General features: G+C 36.5%; 1 protein-coding gene across 5 annotated transcripts in view; it reads left to right on the forward strand.

Moving 5' to 3' along the window:
- Window positions 1-837: 837 nt before the first annotated feature.
- The window catches only part of LOC145981633 (uncharacterized), a 247787-nt gene continuing 227459 nt past the window's right edge, over window positions 838-21165 (forward strand). For 2 of the 5 annotated variants that reach the window (XM_083115017.1, XM_083115018.1), the window contains exon 1: window positions 838-1079. In XM_083115017.1, the coding sequence (XP_082971143.1) occupies window positions 1053-1079 (27 nt within the window). In that variant the 5' untranslated portion in view covers window positions 838-1052. The remainder of the gene's footprint in view (window positions 1080-21165) is intronic. The other 3 variants (XM_083115020.1, XM_083115019.1, XM_083115016.1) reach the window with 3 other exon arrangements.

Consider the following 21165-nt stretch of genomic DNA (forward strand, 5'->3'; position numbering starts at 1 on the left):
ATGGGCGTACTATAACGCTACGCCACTGACTAAAGTATGTTTTATGGCTTCTTCAAAGAATCAGATTCACATTTAATGCATTTGGGTGCATTTTTGTATGTCGTGAAAGGAACACCAAAGTGCATAATTTGATTCAAGTTAGGACTTATTACAGTCGAGATGCACTTCAATGCATCAATTGATGCGATTTGATGCATTTTGATGCACCAGAATGCATCTTTTTCGATGACGCACATCAACTGAAAGGAATCCTCACTTGAATCAAATGATGCACTTTGGTGTTTCTTTCACGACATACAAAAATGCACCCAAATTAGTGTTGCCCACGAGACGAGACTTTGGCCTGTCTCGTCTCGTCTCGAAAATATTCGTTTGTCTCGGGACACATGATCAATCTAGTCCCGTCTCGTCCCGTGGGTAACACTAACCCAAATGCATCAAATGTGAATCGGATTGTTTGAAGAAGCCATAAAACACACTTTAGTGCATCAATCGATATGATGCATTTAGGTTTCTGTGTGTATATCTCTGTTTATTCAGAATGGAAGCACCGAATGCTCAAAAGCATCGTATTGTGTACACAAATAACTTTGTAATGAGGTACTGCAAAAACAAGGGCAGGAACTTGAAAAATATCAGCGCCTACAGGATGGAAAGCTTGTCATGCACCACCCAGGGATATCGGCATGTTGTTTTATGCTCGCACCCAAGCATGCGTATTACTGGTGACACCTGCATATAACAACGCATCGCATCATCCGCTGGGTAGATCAACGTTCCGCCTGTATCAGGTGCGCTGACACAACTAACGAATCAGCGAGCACTCCTCACGCCGCGGCCGGCGAATGGAGACGCAGAGCGGGCGTGGCTTACGAGATTCGCCGCATGGCGGCGTGACCGGCGACGTGTGCTGAAAGCCACACTCATTTTTACAGTGTCACTTACGGCATAGGTCGTGCTTTCGATAAAGAAGTGGTGTGCCGGTTTATTTTGACATTTTTTTGTTGTTATTGTTCCAGTTCGTGTTGGGGAAAACAAATAACTCGTCTGAAATGGTCTCCCATCTAGCTTCAACTCCGGTGAGTACTGTTTCCGGAACATGCAATTTACACCGAAGTACAGTAATACTTCTTAGTAAATATTTATGCAAAATATTTTCGATTCTCTTTACTTTGTAAGAACTTGTAGTGGATAACAAACCGCGATACTGTGTACACGTGCGATAATTATATTTTACAAACATGTTCTCGAAAGTAAGTTACAATAAAAATTATAAACCAGTGTACGGTAAAACTTACGAATGCGTTGCGAAAACGCATTTACTCGTATAGTTTTGTATAAGTGGATCACCAACATTCGTGGTGTCGTGGTTCTTGTAACTGTTCGAAGTCCGTGAAAAGCTTTGCGTTCACTTTTTCTTATTGTCGTGGTTAAACTACAAAACCAAGAGAAGTGACGTAAATCAATTACAATATTGACAAATCTTGGTCTATTATGTTACGAGTGAAGTGTTATTGGAAGAGGAAATAGCTTTGGCAAGCGTCGTATATGATTGGAAAAAACAGAAAGAACAGCTGGGTCGAAAATTTTAAAACGGGGAAGCCCCCAGCGTAGTCTGTTTGAACTGTGTTATGACCGTTACTGAAAATAATTTGGGTTGTGTTTTGCTGAACCACAGGAATAAAATAAGATTGTTCTTGGAACCTAACATAAATTACGTAATTTGTATTTCCGTTGTTTCTACCATCGTAATGTTGAGGTAATTCAATTTAATACAAATTAACAAAGGAAGATCACGGTTTAAAAAGAAAACGAATATTTGTACCAGATATGTAACTACTTTAACATTAATCTATATTTTGTATGCGGAACGCTATTTTACATGTGTTGCTAAGCTAAGAGGCTTGTTTTTTTTAGAAATTCGAAGAGAATTGTTTTTAGATATTATTGAGATTTAATTTTATACCCCCCCCCCCCCACCTATATACCGTATATCTCTGAATGCAAGACGACTCCGAATCCAAGAAGAAGGGATTACAGAAAATGTATTTTCAAAACTTACAAACCTTATTACAAGTAACTGAAGGAGACAATATAAGTACCGGTATACACAAAAAATAAAATCGGATACAGACATCCCTTAGTCAGATACAGATCCCAATGGTCAGGCGTGGCAGAGGTTAGAGTTTGAAGCTCGTGGTTCTGTTCAGTAAAGAAAAGCAAAACTGCACATCATATGCCGCGAAAGCACGACGACCCCATACTTCTGGGCACGAAATTGCGGGGAAAAAACTCGTCTTGAATTCGGAAATATACGGTACTGTCTAAATAATGATTATTAGGTATTCGCTTTTATTTTCGTTCTTGTCAATTTTTTCGGCATGCATATTGTTATAATGTAGCAATGTTATTATATTACAGAATAATATTGATTTGGTTTATTTTACTTCGCTTTTCTACCATGGCCAGACCGGAATTCGAACCCGGAAACGCTAGGGATCGTAGCGCGCTGTACTAACCACCCTGCCACGAATAAAAAAAACAATAATTTAGTGTTTAGAGTTTAGCTTACTCTTCATATCGCCATACAACTAGTAGATCAATCTCCGTGTTCTTCTGGAAAATAAGAAACTTTATATGTCTTATGATTTAGAAATGAATTTTTATTCTGTGCGTGAAGTGTGTGGAAGTTACTGTACATTTGTAACATTGCTTTTTAGGTTAGTGACGGCTACGGTGCATTAGTGATGATTTTTGTGAAATGTATGCGATAACAAACACAAACGAATGTTCATGTCACGGCCGTGATTTGAAACCGGAATCATCAGCGCCGAGATTGCGAGCCCAGTACTCAACGCGATCGGCCCACCCAGGCAGCATTCGCCTGCTTGGAAAACTACGATAACTGAAGTGTGTTCTTTTTAAAGAGAACTTAAGATGGTCTCAGATCCCATGGTCAATTTTCCCGGAGTTACCTGAATTTCATTACATAATTTGTGTCTTCTAATACGCCGCATCGGATGTTCGTTTCCATCGATGGGGCTAGTAATGGATCTATTTATACATATTAATAATAATAATGCTGGGATTACGCTTATTATTAATATTTTTAGACTTAATTTAAATATTTCTTTTGGTGTGAGTCTCGTTGATGAAAAGTACTCGGAATACTATAGGAATAGCACATAGGAAAGTCATGTGGATTTTAAAAATGTTGATATTATTAAGCAGCCAATAATAGTTTGTATAATTAGTATAATTCTTACCGTCAAACGGGGACAGATTTTGGCATATTCTAATGTGCCCTGCAAAATCCGTGGCGAGTGACAACACGAAACACTTTGCCTTTTATAAATGTACTGAAGGAATACCAAAGAAATTCCAAAAATTAGGGGGCAAATACGTCAGCATTTTCGTGACGAAGTTACCCCAGCAAATGGTATAACTTCAAGTTCCTAGAAGGTCAAAATTACCCCCATGAAGAGGTAAGATCGTCACGCAAAATCAATGAATCTGTCTTCATGCCTCACACGTGTAATATCAGAACTATGAATCAAGGGAGGAAGTGTGTTGTGTGCAAGTGCATTGTGCTTTGACGCTGTTTGCAGCATTTTCTCGTCATATATCCTCTTGTCATACTAGTGACGTTTGTGTGCGTTTTCTTTTTTTGTTTTTAAACATTGAAATCTTACAAGTTCAGCACATGTATCATAAGGAAACATCTATCGGTCTCATGTTGACAACATTAATTGAACTTTAATATCAAGGGGTAGTTTAATTAGAATATTAGCTTTGGAAGTTAATGGTGATGTTATTATATCTCCCTTGATGTTTTTAGAATTATTAATTCGTTAGTGATTTACAAGACCAATGTAAGTCGATAGAAATATGATGTTCACATAACGTTCCAATGTTGCGTGTGACGCACCAAAAAGTGAACCACTCATCAGACACCAAAGTTACCAAAATTGCTTAGCAGTGTCATTTGATGAACAAAAAATGCATAAACCTTGATTTGAGATTGTGTGATTTTTGACGAGAACGATAAACCAAACATTGGAAGAGTTTTTGAAATTGAGGAAATAGTTTTTTATTACAATCAGTACATTTAAATTACTTCCAGCTGCAGTTCTTATGGTTTAAAGTTCCGCACCATAGCAAAGACAGAGGCAGTTATACACTGTAAAAAAAAATACACTTCTTGTACACTTTTGGTACACTTTCTTGCATATAATATGCACAAGATGTGTACTGAAGGTGTTGCAAAAGTGTACTTAAAGTGTTCTAGATGTGTGCGACCCGAAATGACGAAATTTTGTACACTTGTTGCACACTTTGGGGACACATTCAAAGTTGTGTGCACTTCTTCAACGCTTTCTGTACACTTTTGTTTAAAGTAAGTCTGTACACTTCTTGTACACTTTTGTAGCACATGATTTCATTTGGTGTTGTTGGTCATATCGATTGTTATTTTATACTTTTTTGACAAATGAATATCTTATGAACATAAATCAATTTCATTATATAAAGCAGTAACACACTTGAAAGCAAGCAACATTAAACAATAACAAAATATAACTATTTTTTTTCCTGGAACACATGGAAATCGCATTGCATCATGAAACTATCAATACTTTTTTGTTTAATGTACCAATTTGATAATTGGATAAATCTCATTAAAATTGAAGAAGGAGCAAGTTGAATGTTCCGAGGAAATTAATAGATTTTCTTAAATCGAACTATTCATCTTTAAAGCACACCAAAACAGATCGTTAACTTCGGGGGGCTGGTTGTTCCTACACCGGCCGCTAGATGGTTCTGTCAAAATGTGTACAAGAAACATAAGTTTTTGTACAACAAATAATGATACGTTTGATTGTAATCATAGTGAAAAATTGTGCTTTAACACTCTTCGAAAAATATGTGAACATCTAAGATACAAATTAAAGAAGAAAATGTACTGCAGTGAATAAAAGTGAAACTCCCATGACCAATCTTTTTGATTCTGGACTATATAAGTAGAAGGTACGTGTGTCGCAGAAAAACAAACACGCATCTCACAAAATTTAATGTTCGCAGTTGAAAGTTGTTGCTTTTTCCTCCTTCAATTGTCAAGTTAAATGTGAGTCGACTGCATTTTTATTCTAGAAACTAAGTATGAGTACTGAATTGCGATATATCTCATGTGTGCAAGAAGTGTCGCTCAAGTATTTTCACAAGTTTTCCAAATGTGTAAAGTGTACCAGAAGTGATCAAAAGTAGTTTCTGCAGCACACTTCTTACACACTTTTGGGATACCTTTATATTGGAAGTACTTCTTGCACACTTCCTGTACACTTCTTTTGCTGCACTTTTTGTACACTTCCTGTACACTTTTTAGCACTTCGTGTACACTATTGAAGCACTTCCTGTACACTTCTTGTGCACATTTAATGTGTACAAGAAGTGATCAAAAGTAGTTTCTAGGAAGTGTTCCAAAAGTGTGCAGAAAGTGTATTTTTTTTTACAGTGTATAATTGAAATATTTGATTTACTACATATATTTATTTACAGCCTGCAATTCTCCAAAGTTATTGTACAGTGGGATCCATGAGCATTACCCTACAAATTGTCCATGACTATTTTCATATTTTTTCTTACATCATGTGTGTTTGAATTTTTATGTATGTTGTTGCAGAAGTTGTCCACACTTGTTTTGGGTTTTATTTTAATTCTTGAAGCTCTTATTGGGTCAAATAAAGTGCACGAACATGGTGATGGACAATTTGCACGGTCTCATGGATCACAAAAATATTGTTGGTAATTTAAACTTTGATAGAGGTACGTGTTTCTCGAAGTTTTTAGTACCGCGGAATACAATCAGTGTAATAACAACAATTAAATTTGTCAAACGTAACCGCACCGTGTGGAGACAAAGAAAAAATCTATATTTTTGCCTTAATTGTAATTTTCTTTTCAAATTGGAATACGGTACAATATATATTTTTGAAAAATAAATCAAAGTAATCATTTTACAGGTATAACTCATGACCAAATAGTTTATTGTGGCGATAATAAATTGGGGGGTAGTTGCTCACCCCACTTTGTACCACTTTTGCCCCTAAACCTTCGCTAACAAGGAAAAGTAAACTGTCCGTGCTCCCCCAATATTGGCAAATTGCCCCCAAGTTTTGGAACCCAATCGCCGCTAGTGGGCAAATCATATCCACAGATTCCATTCCACAACCCAGAATAGTGCCTATTGTTGTCTTTGTTATAGTTTAGCTCGCCTTCATTTTTCCAGTCTACGTCTTATATCTATTTTGTTCGTTATGTACTGTGTATTATTCTTTTAAATAGGCATATACTATAAACCATCCCCTCCTGCTATAATTATATTTGTGAACTTGTAATTCTCATAACCTGAATCCAATTCACAGAAAATCTACCTATGATATTTTTCATTTCATGTCATTTTTTATTTATTCATCACATGACCAATTAGTTGCATTTTTAGCTTTTTAGTGTTTTTTAAAGTTTTATTGTATTTTTTATAATTTTTGTCCCTGTTGACCATAGCTGGTGACATGAGGTCGTTAAGCATGTTTCATGACGTGGTCTTGTGAGGAATGAGATATTGTATCGCATTAATAACAAACCGCAACACCAGATCGCGCGAAAGGTCTTTGCTCTCCATTCCACTCCACAAATCCAACTTTTATGCAAATTCTTTTACTGTACCTCAGCAGGGCTTTAGAACAAGTTGCCACCTGAAATCCATGTCTCTTCCTCAATTGTGACGTTTAAAAAATTGTTAAAGTTACACATATTATACAATGAAAATTAAATGTTTGATTTCCCTAATAACATGGCGGGTGCAGAGAATGATAGAAGGACGTAAGGCACAAAAATGATTTAGCGTAATAGTTAAGATGAATTATCGTCAAAGTATACCGTTTTGGACTGTATTTAAGTTTGTATAATGTTGGACTGAAGTAAGTGTAGTGTTATGTATTTGCTTGTATGTGTGTAAGGGCAAAAATATGTATGTGTGAGTGTATGTGCCCGTATCTATAGATTAGATTACCATTCTTATATGTAATTTTTCTTGGTATTTTTTATTTCTCTGTAATTTTTATATATTTTTCTTTATTTTTTTTCAATATTTTAATTACTCCCTCTGTCCCATAATTATTGTCCGGTACACTTTGTTTGTTGTCCCATAATAATTGTCCGATATGCAAACTGTGACATTGGTGTATAGAGAAGAAGAAAATGAAACACGGGAATGAGTCATACAACGTTATTACTCAAGGATCAGTACAAACTGGCCAATCAAGTACCCAAAAGAACATAAATAAAAAGTCATCATTTTGGCATACCGGACAATAATTATTGGACAGAGGGGGTATTTCATATTCAATTTTTTTTTGTAAACATGGTCAAGTGGAAGAAAAGGCTCCACAGCCTTAACTTCGCCATGTAAAAGAAGACGAAATAAAATATAATAAAAAATAAATAACTAATAATTAATACATATATTCTATATTGATACTAGATTACACATAAAATATTTTACCAATGCACATACACAGCCTAAAAAACACGTTCAGAAAACTAATAGTGTAGTCACGTAAAAAATAAAAGTATACATATCGTATCGTAGATCAATTCCCACGACATAAGCATTCCACGACTTTCATTTCCTTATTATGTATCCTATGCTTATTATTATATTCCTTATTATGTATTGAAACGTGCAACATGATCTCAATTTCATTATCACCACTAATTTTCTCTTGTAGAATCTCTTCAAATCTAAGATCTCCGTTTGGACCCGTAGAATAGACATAATAATTACTAGGCCAGTATTTTTATATAGCCAAAACATGAAAATATGCACATAAATATGAAGAGAAAATCACTGAAATATGTTTAAAATATGTAAGTTTATTAATATGTAACAAATATGTAAGTTTATTAATATTTATAATGGTATTTTATAGTCCTCGGTAATTTTCCTCATTCTAATGATATTTTTTAGGTTCCTTATGCTAAATAAATTATTACAGTAAATTAATTTTTCAACATTTTCCCCGCTGTCACTAGTTGCAGAGGGGTTATTTGCGAGATATGCCAATAGGGAAGAATGATATTAACAAGAAGTCTTGGATTTATGACGAGTAATTTATATTCTAGTGCTAGGGTAAGTGAAAGTGAATTTTCGGATCATATTTTGATTGTTTATTCAAAAAATATATCTTCATTAGTCAATGAAATTATAGAAATGGCACAAACATTGCAATTTATTTTGAAATATGTAGAGTCCAGCGCAGATAATTCTGCCGTGCAATGCGCGACAGAACTAAAGAAGCAGTGTTGCTAATGGACCAGATAGAAAAATCGCTGCGGTGCGCCGATGCACAGCTGTTACGTACAACAATGAAATTAGAGAATTCAGGTCTATCTAACGTTGAGTTTTAAACGTCATGCATTATACCAGGACTAGGATTAATATGTACTAACAAGTGGCTTTGTATGTAGCTACTAAAAATTCGCAAAATATGAACTAACACATAAGTAAAATTACCAAAAATGCTGCAAAGAAGACTTCTTCATACGATTCCTTATTTGAGTGATTTCAAACAAAATAAAAAAATATATATATTATTTTTCATTGCATTAATGCACTGGTGGCGTTCTAACTTTTCACTCCCAAAACCCGTATACACTGGTATGGAACTGCAACGGCAGATAATAACATGCCAACGTGTTAAACCGCTACAATTGCACCATAACACTCCTCCTGAAGAAGTATTATTATTTCCTCTCTGAGATCGGCGACAGTCGGTTGCCTTTGTTGTACATTTACAAAGGATGCCGGCTTCCACAACAATAACAAGTACATATACTGCCACTAGACGATAAGCTGCGCGGCTTTTTCTTTTGTTATGAACCAGGGCCGGCGCTAGTCATTTTGCCTCCCTGGGAGGTGGCGGCAGATGCCGCTCTATTTCGACCCCCCCCCCCCGGTCATTACGCAGCAACGGAAAATTGAAAATCAATATATTCCTAACTAAAACATCAAAATATAAAATAAATAATGAGACTTCTTATGCTATTTCAATACTATTCAGCGCAAAAGAATATCTCGCTCGATCACAGTTTTCAATAGGCTTATTTTTTTCTTCTCTTCAAATTTTGCCGCTCTGGGCGATGGGACGGTTCGCCCTCCCCTTCCGCCGGCCCTGCTATGAACTTGGTCACCCATCAAAGCATGGCAATTTTAACACAGAAAACAATATGCATCGCATTAAGCAGCAAAAATGACAGCCTCCTCTATGCAATTTCTACAAGAACACTTGCCGGAGCCAGAGTTGAAATGATGTTGGAGCCACATAATTTATTTATTTTGAATAATTCCAAAATTATGAAATATGAACAATTTGTTGCTGCTGTTCGCTGCTCTCTTGCCAAAATGCTTTATTGGGATGCTAACACCATGACTGGCTTCCTCCTTCATGAACTCGTGCACGTTGCTTAGAATTTCCCGAGCTTGGCTATGCAAGGTTTTTGATTTCAACTTCGACAGAACTGGAGGCATTATGGAATTTAACGTTCATTAGCAAACACACACTTTTACATACACACACGCAATACACGCACACAACGTCAAACCGGTCAAATACTTAGTATAAAATAAAAATATGGTGCTTCCAATCCAACGAAACTCACCGTCACTTTACCTGCCTTTTCCCCTTCCGTGACAGAAATAGTGCTTCATTATTACAGTTGGCAACACTAGTTACTAGCTAGCCAATGAACATGCACTGCATAAAAGAAGCAACCACTACGCCGTGCTATATTGCCACATCAGCGTCCCTACCGAACGGTGGGAACCGCGAGCTGGAGCGCTAGTCAATTGTTTTCAATGATGTTTGCGCGAGTGTGTCCAGGAATGGAATGACAATGTGGCAACAATAGCGAAGGTTTTCGAGCAGGGTAGAACACATGATGCTAAGGGAGAGGGAGACGAAACGAAAATTCGTTTCTACGCAACGGCAAATTTACGTGTGTGGCACTCTACTCGAATCGAAACGAAATATATATAACATAGAATATAGGAATTTTACATATTTTGAGGGCTATTACACATTTTCCGTTCTTAGATGGAAGTTATGAGGGGAGAAGGTAGCAAACCATCATGATAACCTCATGATTTCAAGTTTAAAGCACATATGGCCTATCCAATCTCGGGACCATTAAGAATCACAGGCACTGCAGCTAAAACTTGAGTGAAAATTTCTACATAAAATGTTTTCTTTGCGACATTTCTGTAATTTTCTTTGAGAAATACAGGCAGGGGATTTCCTCTCCACAAACAGTTTGGGCCTAAAAATTCTTTCCACCTGAAATTTCCGGCAAGAAAGAAGCAGTTAAAGGAAGAATAACGTCTGTCTACGTGTTTCATGTTCACTCTCTCTCTCTTTTCAAGGGACTATACATATCTACTTCAATAACAATCAGTAAGTAGACAAATATTAAGCACGACATCTAAGTAATAAAAGTCAATATAACCCTACATAATAAATGTATTTCTTCAACTATTTTGTAATTTATTGACAGTTTTAAGCAGTTGGTAAAGGAATTATTTTGCTACTTTTTAAATATCTGATATATATGTATATAAAAGTAAATTTATGTATGTAAATGTAATATATATATATATATATATATATATATATATAATTCTAACAATTTGCTTTTTGTATGTAATTACTAGGGTCTGGGACTTTTATGTTATAATATATTTTTCATTTGGCTTCGGATCTAGTATTTGGGTGAGATCTTTATATATCTGATAAAAATCAGCCGAAATAGACAACAAACTTGACAAAACATATTTTGACATATTTCACCAATTTCGCATTTTTACAACATATTTCTGTAAATTTGTTGTCATAAGACATATTTCAGTATAATTTCGTAATTCTCTCGCACATAATCGGTTATTTCATATTTTTTTCTTCGTAGCTTTAGCACAACGGATAGTTCATATTGTCGATGGCAGGATATGGAAATTGCGGAGGAAGAAAGGTGCCGTCCTTTCTTAGTACAGAACAATAATACCCCCCTCTTTTTTATCCCGCCGACAATTGATAGCCATGCAAACATTATTGAGGCAAAATGTTCGCTCTCATTGTTGCACGGGAAGTAAAGAAGTTTCGTTCTCATTTCTTTGCCATTTTCGCTTTTCACAAAAATCAGTCAAAAGTAAAAAGAACATTAGGTACGTTACAGCCCCTACTCTACTCTATCGGGTATGGGAGAAATTCTAGAGTACTGTTGTGCACATTTTTGCCTTTACTGGGAATATTTGCATTTTCCTGACATATTTGTAATTTTTCATGACATATTTTCCAATTTATATGACACAATTACATACATATTTTACACTTATAGCACATAAATTCCCGGCCCCTAGTAATAACACAGTAAATATTAAATCATGTAATAATTCAATACACACACACACTTCCTTCCACACCAGTCTTTAATGTTTTCGTACCTGAATACAGATTATTGATTTATTTGTGGGGAAACATTGAAAATACGATTTCTCCTAAAAATCGGTATTTTTTTTATCTAATTGTCATCTTACTTTCATATAGTCTTGTTTTTAAGGCATTCACAAAAATCATGGCCCCTTGCATGTTTAAGTTAATGCTGCCACATTTCTGAAATAATCCTGGGAATAGTGACTGCAGGCTAGATAATCAAATAGATGACACCCAAATGCCAAACTCACTTCCATGTGTGTAACCTGTATCCACCACAACTGTTTTTCATTATTTTTTGTACATAATGAATAATGTATAATTATATAATATCATAATGAATTATTTGAACTAACTATTTGCTTTGTTGTTAACTTTACACTCCTAAAACTATAGAAGCTAGGGGAAATGTTACTCATGATGTTTATGGGGTTTGACCCCCCTCCACCTAAAACTCTTTTATTTTTTGGAATGTGGGTAACGTTAAATCTTTGGGTTAAACGATGCGGTATGAAAACATTATCTGCTTCCTGTATCTTTCCCTGAATTGTTTTAGATGTAACGCAGTTTTTCTGTCGTTATTCTGTTTTCGAGTTGTAAGTATAACTTGACATATTCGCTGTTACTAACGCTCATTGCCCCTCGAAATCAGGAACTCATCTTCAGCATATGTCTTTAAGACACAATTAAAACATTTTTTTATTGGGCACAAATAATTAGCACATTATATTTTAGTGATAAATTGAATACAGTTAAGCGCAGAAAAACACTGGAAACCCTTATTCGCGTTAATATTTCAAATCCCTGACTACTGTCATGATTTATGTGATTGTGTGTATGTGGGTGTTTTGTTGTATGCTCGTGAGTATATGTTAGGTTTTTATTCCCATACGTATTTTTTTTCTTATCCTTTTTTTGTAATTTTTTCTTTGTAATTTTATATTTTCTTTATTTTAATATTTACCTTTCTATGTAATGGTTTAAATGTTGTTTTCTAATTTTCATATTATCAAATTTCGATGTAAACATGGTTAAGTGGTAGAAAAGTAACTTCGCCATGATAAACAAAACGCAATAAATAAATAAAATAAATAAAAAAAAAAGCTTTTTCCTTTTTTGGTAATTTGAAATGAATGATATGAACACGTTACTAACGCAAGTGTTGATAACGTAAAACGTTTATTGCACTAAATTACTTTTCAACTCTAATAATAATAATATTAGTACAACTAATAATGTGCTTTCAAAATACAGTGCATTCCCAGCGTACAATTATATATGGAATAAACAACGGGTGCCACATCCCCCTGTCCCACAAGAGTTGAATTCGGACGCGGTAAAAGAGCAATGTGCATTTACCGATAAACAGCCGACGTACGGAACTTTTCTCTCGCGAATCGTGTCACCAGTCACCGTTTAAACCCGCCCGCAAACTTCGCTCGAATGACTCGCCGGTTTTAATACATCGCGATAACATCACGCATGCAAGGGACATGGAAGTGAAGTTATGAGGGGAGGAGATAGCAAAACATCATGATAACCTCATAATTTCAAGTTTAAAGCACAGATGGCCTATCTAATCTTGAGACTATTAAGAATCACAGGCACTGCAGCTAAAACTTGAGTGAATATTTACTGAATGAGTCCTTTTTTTTAAAAAAAAAAAATACTTCTGCAATGTGCAATCGGTCAGAAATTCCTTAGGTAAGCTAAAATGCAGTTGTATCTTCGTCATCCTTTTGATTGAGCTGTTTCGTTGTGATAAGCATTTGGTTGAGAACGTCAAAAGGTTACACTACCCTTCACAACAGCGATTTCCAGAGACGCAACCACGATTTTTTGTCTGGGGATATCCATACCAATAATAGCAATAACAATATATTATTATTATTGTAGTAGTACTATCAAATACGTTATCTTCGCAAAATCACGTAAAAAGGGGGGCAGAAGTCTGTGTTGGCACAAACGATTTGAATTTAATTTTCAAAACGTTAAATTTGACATTAATAATAACATGCACACAAACTGTATTTTTGAAAGACAGAAAATGCATGATACATGCATTCCGAATAAAATTCTCTTTTCATACATAGCATGTGTAACTTGCACGTACATGTGTTTTACACATATGGAACATGGAGCAACGTAAAATATGAAAATACATGTGTAATATGCTAACACTAATTGCATACGTATTCAAAGCTTTTTTAACACATATATGTGCAACATATATTATTTAAATACATTACATAATCAATTCATCCACCTCGTAGTAAACAAACAGCAAAATTTACATAAATTGTCTGTTGCTTGTGCGCACTCATTTTTCTCAAAACAATTGTTCATACATTGAAAGACAAAATCCATTAGGATAAGTCTCATTTATCTGTCTGATTTGCAAACTGAAATCAATGTTGATTTAATATAGCGCAAATAATAAACATGGTATTTTCTCTTTCAACTTTTTAATTTAGATCGGTCGACTCCAGGCTCTATAGCAAAGGCTCTGAACTTCATGAGACTAAAAAAAGGAGGAATTGCGAGCGAAGCGACATTATAAAATGAGAAACATTAGTATTTAGCTGTAATATACCGAATGAGTCCTCTTTCCTCCAATGTTTCCACATTCAGAATATACGTAATTTTAAATGTCCGTGGACTTTTTTTTTTTGGAAATAATTTTCCAACAAAAATTAAATTGACATTGAAAACTTAGTGGTTAAAACACAATTTTACACTGATTATAATCAAACATGTCGAATTAGCAATGAGTATTTATAAAACTCAAAATATTCTCGCGATATATTCAGGTCAATAAATATTAGGCAAAATTAGTGATCGAGCAATTCAGAATGCACAGTCATATACATTTTAAACATTTCTCCTAACCAAACTCAAGGTGCTCAATTTTCCGAAATTTTGAGGCTCCTAGGACCAAAAAGGTATGCAATTGTTTTTAACTCATTTTTTTATCCTAGTGTCGAAATAAGAAAAAAGTTCTGGAGAAGGGGTTCATTTCGATTACGAATTATATGAATATTTTTTAGTATCGAACCCGTGACCATTTGATTACAAGCCGACGAAACTTCAAACGCCCATCTTCGTTAGTGCTGAAAATGGAAGGCCAGAATAGTGTTATTGGTTGTAAAAGATTGTTATTTTCTCATCCGTTACCGTCAAATGTAATTTTGTGACTAATATTTCGTCTTAACTTTTAACCTTTTTCTGGAAGGAGTCATGTAAAAGTTAATAAGAAAACAAAATAACCATGCCTTTCAGTACACTATAATAACAGTGTGCAATTTATAAAAATTAGTAAAAAAAACAGTTGTACTGAATATTCACTCGTTTGGTGCAGCGAGTTGAAAAGTCTCTCCAAAGATATTATTACAAATTTTGGGTTTAATTGTTTATTTTTATTAGATTATATTATTGTTTTACGGTAACGGACACTTCTGGGTTGTAAGAAACCCGTTGACTTTCAATGGAATCATTACAACCCAAAAGTGTCCCTGACTGTACAATAATAATGGTAATCATATCCATGAGTATAAGCAGGTTTGCTACGCGTCTGAAAAACCTGACAAACAGGGAAATGTCAGGGAATTTGGCAGATCATCTGGAATTTACGTGAATTTTGGAGTCTGCAAGAGAAAAAAGTTGCAAAATGAACAAAGTACCAGGTGGTTATAATTAAAGTGACGGTGTTCAAAGTGGTACAGCACGGACTGTAATGAGAGTAGCAGTCTGAAACTTCGTATATATGCTAATGAAGCAATGCGCTCGCGAATTATGCAAAAAAAAAAAAAAAGTTCCAATTCTCGCCAACAGGGTAAAAAATGGCGCTGTAAGCAGTCAAAACTTGGTATAGTTACAGGAAAAAACACTATAAATCGCAGAAAACAATACTCTTTGTAATAAAATATCGCTACAATTTCACTATTCGAATTACATGAACATTACTAAAGGAAAAAGGAACAAGCGTCACCAACCACAACCAGGGAGCTCACACAATGGTTAGGCAATGTCACCGACTTTGACGTCAGAGTTACGGAAAATTCCACGTTTTGACTGCTTACAGCGCCATTTTTTACCCTGGTGGCGAGAATTGGAACTTTTTTTTTTTTTTTTTTTTTTTCATAATTCGCATTGCTTCATTAGCATATCTACGAAGTTTCAGACTGCTACTCTCATTACAGCCCGTGCTGTACCACTCTGAACACCGTCACTTTAATTATAACCACCTGGTAGTTCACTTCCACTTCTGGATTCGGTTCTTGTGATTCCACTCCCAAAAAAGTTTCAGTTTAAAAACTTGTTTCTTTTGTTCTTATGAGTCTCAGTCTTGGGCAAAAGTATGGTACCTTCGAATTTCTGTAATATATTTTCACTTCTATAATACTGATATTAGAAAGAATATCAAAGTGAAACTTGCAGTACATATCTGACTGATAACTATACGGCGTACGCTTTTAGAAGGAACATGAGTTCAGCCAATACGCAGCCAGTGCTGTCGCGCTGCTGCCAAACCAACTGCTAGCGAAAAGGAAACGCAGAGATTTCACCGTGTCCAATATTCATCTTTTTATATACAATGCATGCACGTGATATTTGAGTACAATGAAATATATAGTAAAGAATTCTACACAGGATTATATCATATCATTGCAGCATATACGAGAAACTCGTACGTGAAAGAAGTTTGAAGGTATTTATTATAGAGGAACTGCAACATCATCATCTCTCTCGTTTCTGTTTTCTAGCATGTTTCCCAGGAGATTTGAATAGGGGTTCACCGATTTCTGTGGTAGATACGTTACCCTGTTTTATAATACGCAACACAATATGCACACAGACACCACACGCTTTAGCCGTAAGTTCTCGACTCGGAGAAAACACTGTTTCAGCACGCACTTCTTCCGACGCCAATTCCTTGAAGCAAGAATACACTAGATTTCTGTCTTGTGAACGTAATATTTTACCCTTGGTGCCTGTACTACTTGTAATAGGTTTCGAGAGCAACATTATTAATTTGATTTGATTTACTTTATTTTATTTAACTTTTCTGTCACTTTTGGCTAATTGCGAAGATGGGAATGAGCGATGATATGATGATATTGATGGATGGACATTCACAAAATCCATGTCCAGGCCGGGATTTGAACCAGGGATCCCTGGCGTCATAGCGCGATATGCTAACCACTCCACCATGGGGGCCGGTGCGAAATTATTAAATAACACTCGCTGAACACACACTATTGCATAACTATCGAACATAAGGACTGGACTCCACAGCACGCTATGACACCAGGGGTCCCGGGTTCGAATCCCGGCCCGGGCACAGGTGTTTGTAAGTGTCCCTTCATGAATTTCATCATATCATCATCCATCCTCATCTTTGCGATTAGCCAAAGGTAGCAGAAAAGCGAAGTAAAATAAACCAACATTTAATCAATCAATAAGGGCCATATTGAATCGTCTCACAACTGTTCTTCGTAGCGTAAGAGTACAATTATCTTACACCGCCCTTGTTACGAAAACGCTGAACTGAAAGTGACTCGAACTCGCAATGTTCGCAAACGCCCACGACAATGAAGGACCATTGTTGATATTCACCCGAATTTGACACCCATAGCTTTACCAAGACACAACTCAGCGGGGTTAACAAGGTGGCAAATAAAAAAACAAACAGACGGAACACTGAAGGAAAACGAAGGGTCATTGTGTGTGTGTGTAGAGACGCGCTGTTTCCCTTGTTTCTTCGAGAAACGATATCTCCGGCTGTAGGCCACGGAAATGCATGGGACTTGGACAGTCAGGTTCATAATGTCGTGTCCCATGCAATGATGAACCTTAAAGTGACGAGTTTTATAAATAACTTCTTGCGCTCAAACCTAACTTTACAACGTTGCACTCCTGCTATTGGCTGGTCGCCAAGGACACGCTCTCCGTAACTCCGTCCGATATCGCTTCTAAAACCGTGCGTCGTTATAAAGTACATTGACAATATGGTCATAATTATCAGAAAGGTTGCTGAAGATGAGGTCATCGTCTATCATTTTATAGATCTTAGTCTTGTTGGCATTTCCTATAGAATTCCTATATGCAACAAATATTCTCCAGAGGCTGTGTACTTATAAATGTAAGCAAAAAAACCAGCATTTTCTACAACACTAAATCCGCCATAAAATGATGTTGTTTTTATATTGTTTTATATTGTTTTTATATTGTGAAGATCTGTTATGGTGATATAATGCATATCTGTTACCTTAGCATGAAGGCTAGATACACGTGATTGTAACCCAATACATTTGATGCCGATTGTAATTTTACATTTTACTCTTCGAATTTTTACATGTTCTTGTATGTGTAGAATGAAATTTGCTAAAAAAAAAAAAAGGTTGTGAAAGTGAATATTCATAATAATTAACGGAGTATATAGTTAATTGAAAAACACTAGGTTCAAAAGCAAAAATCATGATGATAAACATGTCTGGGAAAAATTCATTTTTGGACTGGAAAGCCTGGAAATGTCGGGAATTTCACAATCATAAAATCGTAGCAACCCTGATTACTTTTTATTGTTGCCGCCCTCCGTTGCAGAGTGGTTAGCATATCGCGCTACGACGCCAGTGGTCCTAGGTTCGAATCCCGAACTGGGCATGGGTGTTATTTTTTAGCGTCTCTTCGTCAATTTCATCATATCATCCTCATCTTCGCGATTAGCCAAAGTGGCATAAATGCGAAGTAAAATAAACCAAATTAATCAGTCATAGTTTTATTGTTATGAATTTCTACCCTTTCAAGTTTTATCAACGGCCTGCCACTCATTCCCCCCCCTAAAAAAATGACAATTTTGCGAAATATCTTTATTACCATATTACACCGTACAGTGGAATGCGCAAATATTGCCGTGCAAATTGTCCCGCAACTATTTTCATTCAACTATCTTGCCTATCCTACTAGTGGTAAATTTCTCGTATCGGACAAACGGATTTCTTCAAATTTACAGGAGAAATTACTTACCGAATGCAGTTTCTTTAGACTTGTGGAAGTTCGGGGAAGTGTTTTCTCGCATCGTTCATTGAATGTTGCCGGTAAATCATCTATTTTTCGATATAAATGTGTGAGCGATGCACGAAAGTTCTTGCATCCATTTACTTCCAGGTAAATGTAGCTTGTGTCTGATGACGTAATCCCGGTCAGTGTTTCCAAACACGTGTTTTTGTAACTGAAGAAGGTACGTTTCCGCAAATGGTTTGTGGGGCTATGTGTCAATGGTTCGTGGGGCTAAGTGTCAATGGTTCGTGGGGCTATGCGTCAATGGTTCGTGGGGCTATGCGTCAATGGTTCGTGGGGCTATGCGAGAATGGTGTGTGGGGCTACGCATGTTTTTTTCGAAACAAATTTTTCACTATTGTAACCTATAGTGACCCTACCTAACCTAACCTTAGCGGAAATGGTTCGTGGGCTATGTATGAATGTTTCGTGGGGCTATCCGTCAATGGTTTGTGGGGCTACGTAGGTATTTTTGGATGCAGTGGGGTGGAAACACTGCATGCCGAGTACGGTAGTGAAACTGTGACTGCCATTTTGCGTGTTACCGAAGGCAAAAAGAAACGAAGAAAACTTACTCGATATGTAGCAAATAGAGCTTATTTCTGTGAAATAAGCGAAATGCCACCTTCAGCAATGTTTCTCAATGCAGAATACGTAAGTACGAATATTCAAATTAAATGAACTAGCAAATTTCAGCCGTTTGTCCGATACGAGAAATTTACCCCTACTAGTTTCTAGGGACAAATTGTGTTGTACGGCTCAATTGAAACGAAATGAAACAATACACTACTTGGACCGAATGTAAATTGTGTGAGGGAAGGTTCCGGTCCGGTTGCGGTCCAATAGAACCCATTAGAATTTATGAGTTCCTGGACCTTGAACAACCCTGCATAACCCGCTTTATACGAGGCGCATCCAAAAAGTAAGTTCCGAAAGTGCCCCAAGATGGCACAAGTGGTCAGAGCGGAACGCGCTTGCGCAGGAGTGGAGGAGGAACACGTAGCCTTGTGTGGAGTCAGTGGTGAGAGAACTGTAGTACGGGAAACTTGGCTGTGTGCATACAGTCTACCGCCGAGTTCGAGGTACACGCGGTAATCAGGTTTCTCCACGCTAAGAAGCTGTCGGCGTCAGAAATCCCCCTGCAGGCAGAAACTAGAGGAAGAAATTTCGAGGGTAACTAAATATCGTACATATCAATATTGCTTGAAAGTCGTGCTTACGACCTCAAATTGTTCCGAATTCACTAAACAACATACTGGTATAATTGGCACATCACCTCGTCATTTTGAAACTCTTTTTTAATAAAAATGTTAACAATACTCAATACTTAGTATATAGTAATAAGTTATGTATTTTGATGTATTTTGCTGTTTCCGGTCATAGTCCCCCCAAAGTTGAAGGTTTAGCGGTCTCAGCCAACCAAATTTGATGGTCTAGAACATTTTAAAATGTGTATTTAAAGTTAAGTTCATTTGGCACAATTGAGAGTAAACTTTACAAGAGAAGCAAAATAATACATTAGGTCCTCTTAAGCAAAATTATTTGGAGGGCTCTGCCCCCACATCGTTAACATTGGTGGGGAGGCTCGAGCCCCCCAAACCCCATCGAGCGTACCTCGCACTCGGCAGTAGACTGTATGCGCGCATCCATGTTTCCCGTACTACAGTTCTCTCACCACTCTCCACACAACTGCGCTTGCGCCAGGCTATGGTTACGTGTTCCTCCTCCACTCATGCGCAAGCGCGTCCCTCTCTGACCACTCGTGCCATCTTCGGGCACTTTCGGAACTTACTTTCTGGATGCGCCTCGTATTACACAGCACGGCAATTTCATCATCATTCTTGCTCATCGTCACGATTATCCAAAATATGGAAGAAATGCGACGCTAAATAACAAATATCAAATCAAATCAAAAGAGGGAAATCAACATTTTTGCAGCGTTAAAGGAGGGGGGGGGGTGGCCTCCTTTTTAAATGCGTCACAACACGCATTACAATTTCCAACAAACTTGCAGAAATTAATTTGATTTGATATTTGTTATTTAGCGTCGCATTTCTTCCATATTTTGGATAATCGTGACGATGAGCAAGAATGATGATGAAATTGCCGTGCTGTGTAATACGAGGCGCATCCAGAAATGTTGATTTCCCTCTTTCTCGCAGACACACGATTGCATTGCAGTTGTACCTTACAATGTTTATAACATGCGAGTAGTGCTTGACAAAAAGTAGATTTTAAATAACCCTAAGGATTTTTCAACCCGAGAAGGGGTCGAACGAGACATTTATGCAGAACTATAGAGCATTTTATCTTTCCAGTTCTTGCAAGAAATGAACGAATTCTATCTCAGCACAAACGCACATACGATATCATTACCTCTTTTTGCGTTTGCACAATTCTATCAGTATTTTATGTATGTTCTCACCAATTTGCACGAAAAACATTTCGACTGCATTTATGAGCCGATTTCAAACAAATACCAAACATTTTCTTCTCATGTAGCCAAAGTGAAACATTGAGGTAAAATTAATGTACACGGATGGTGAACAATTTTTTTAATTAGCCTTGC

This window comes from Lepisma saccharinum, chromosome 29 (assembly GCF_977018435.1).
Source record: "Lepisma saccharinum chromosome 29, izLepSacc3.1, whole genome shotgun sequence".
In the NCBI taxonomy this organism is placed as follows: Eukaryota; Metazoa; Arthropoda; class Insecta; order Zygentoma; family Lepismatidae; genus Lepisma; species Lepisma saccharinum.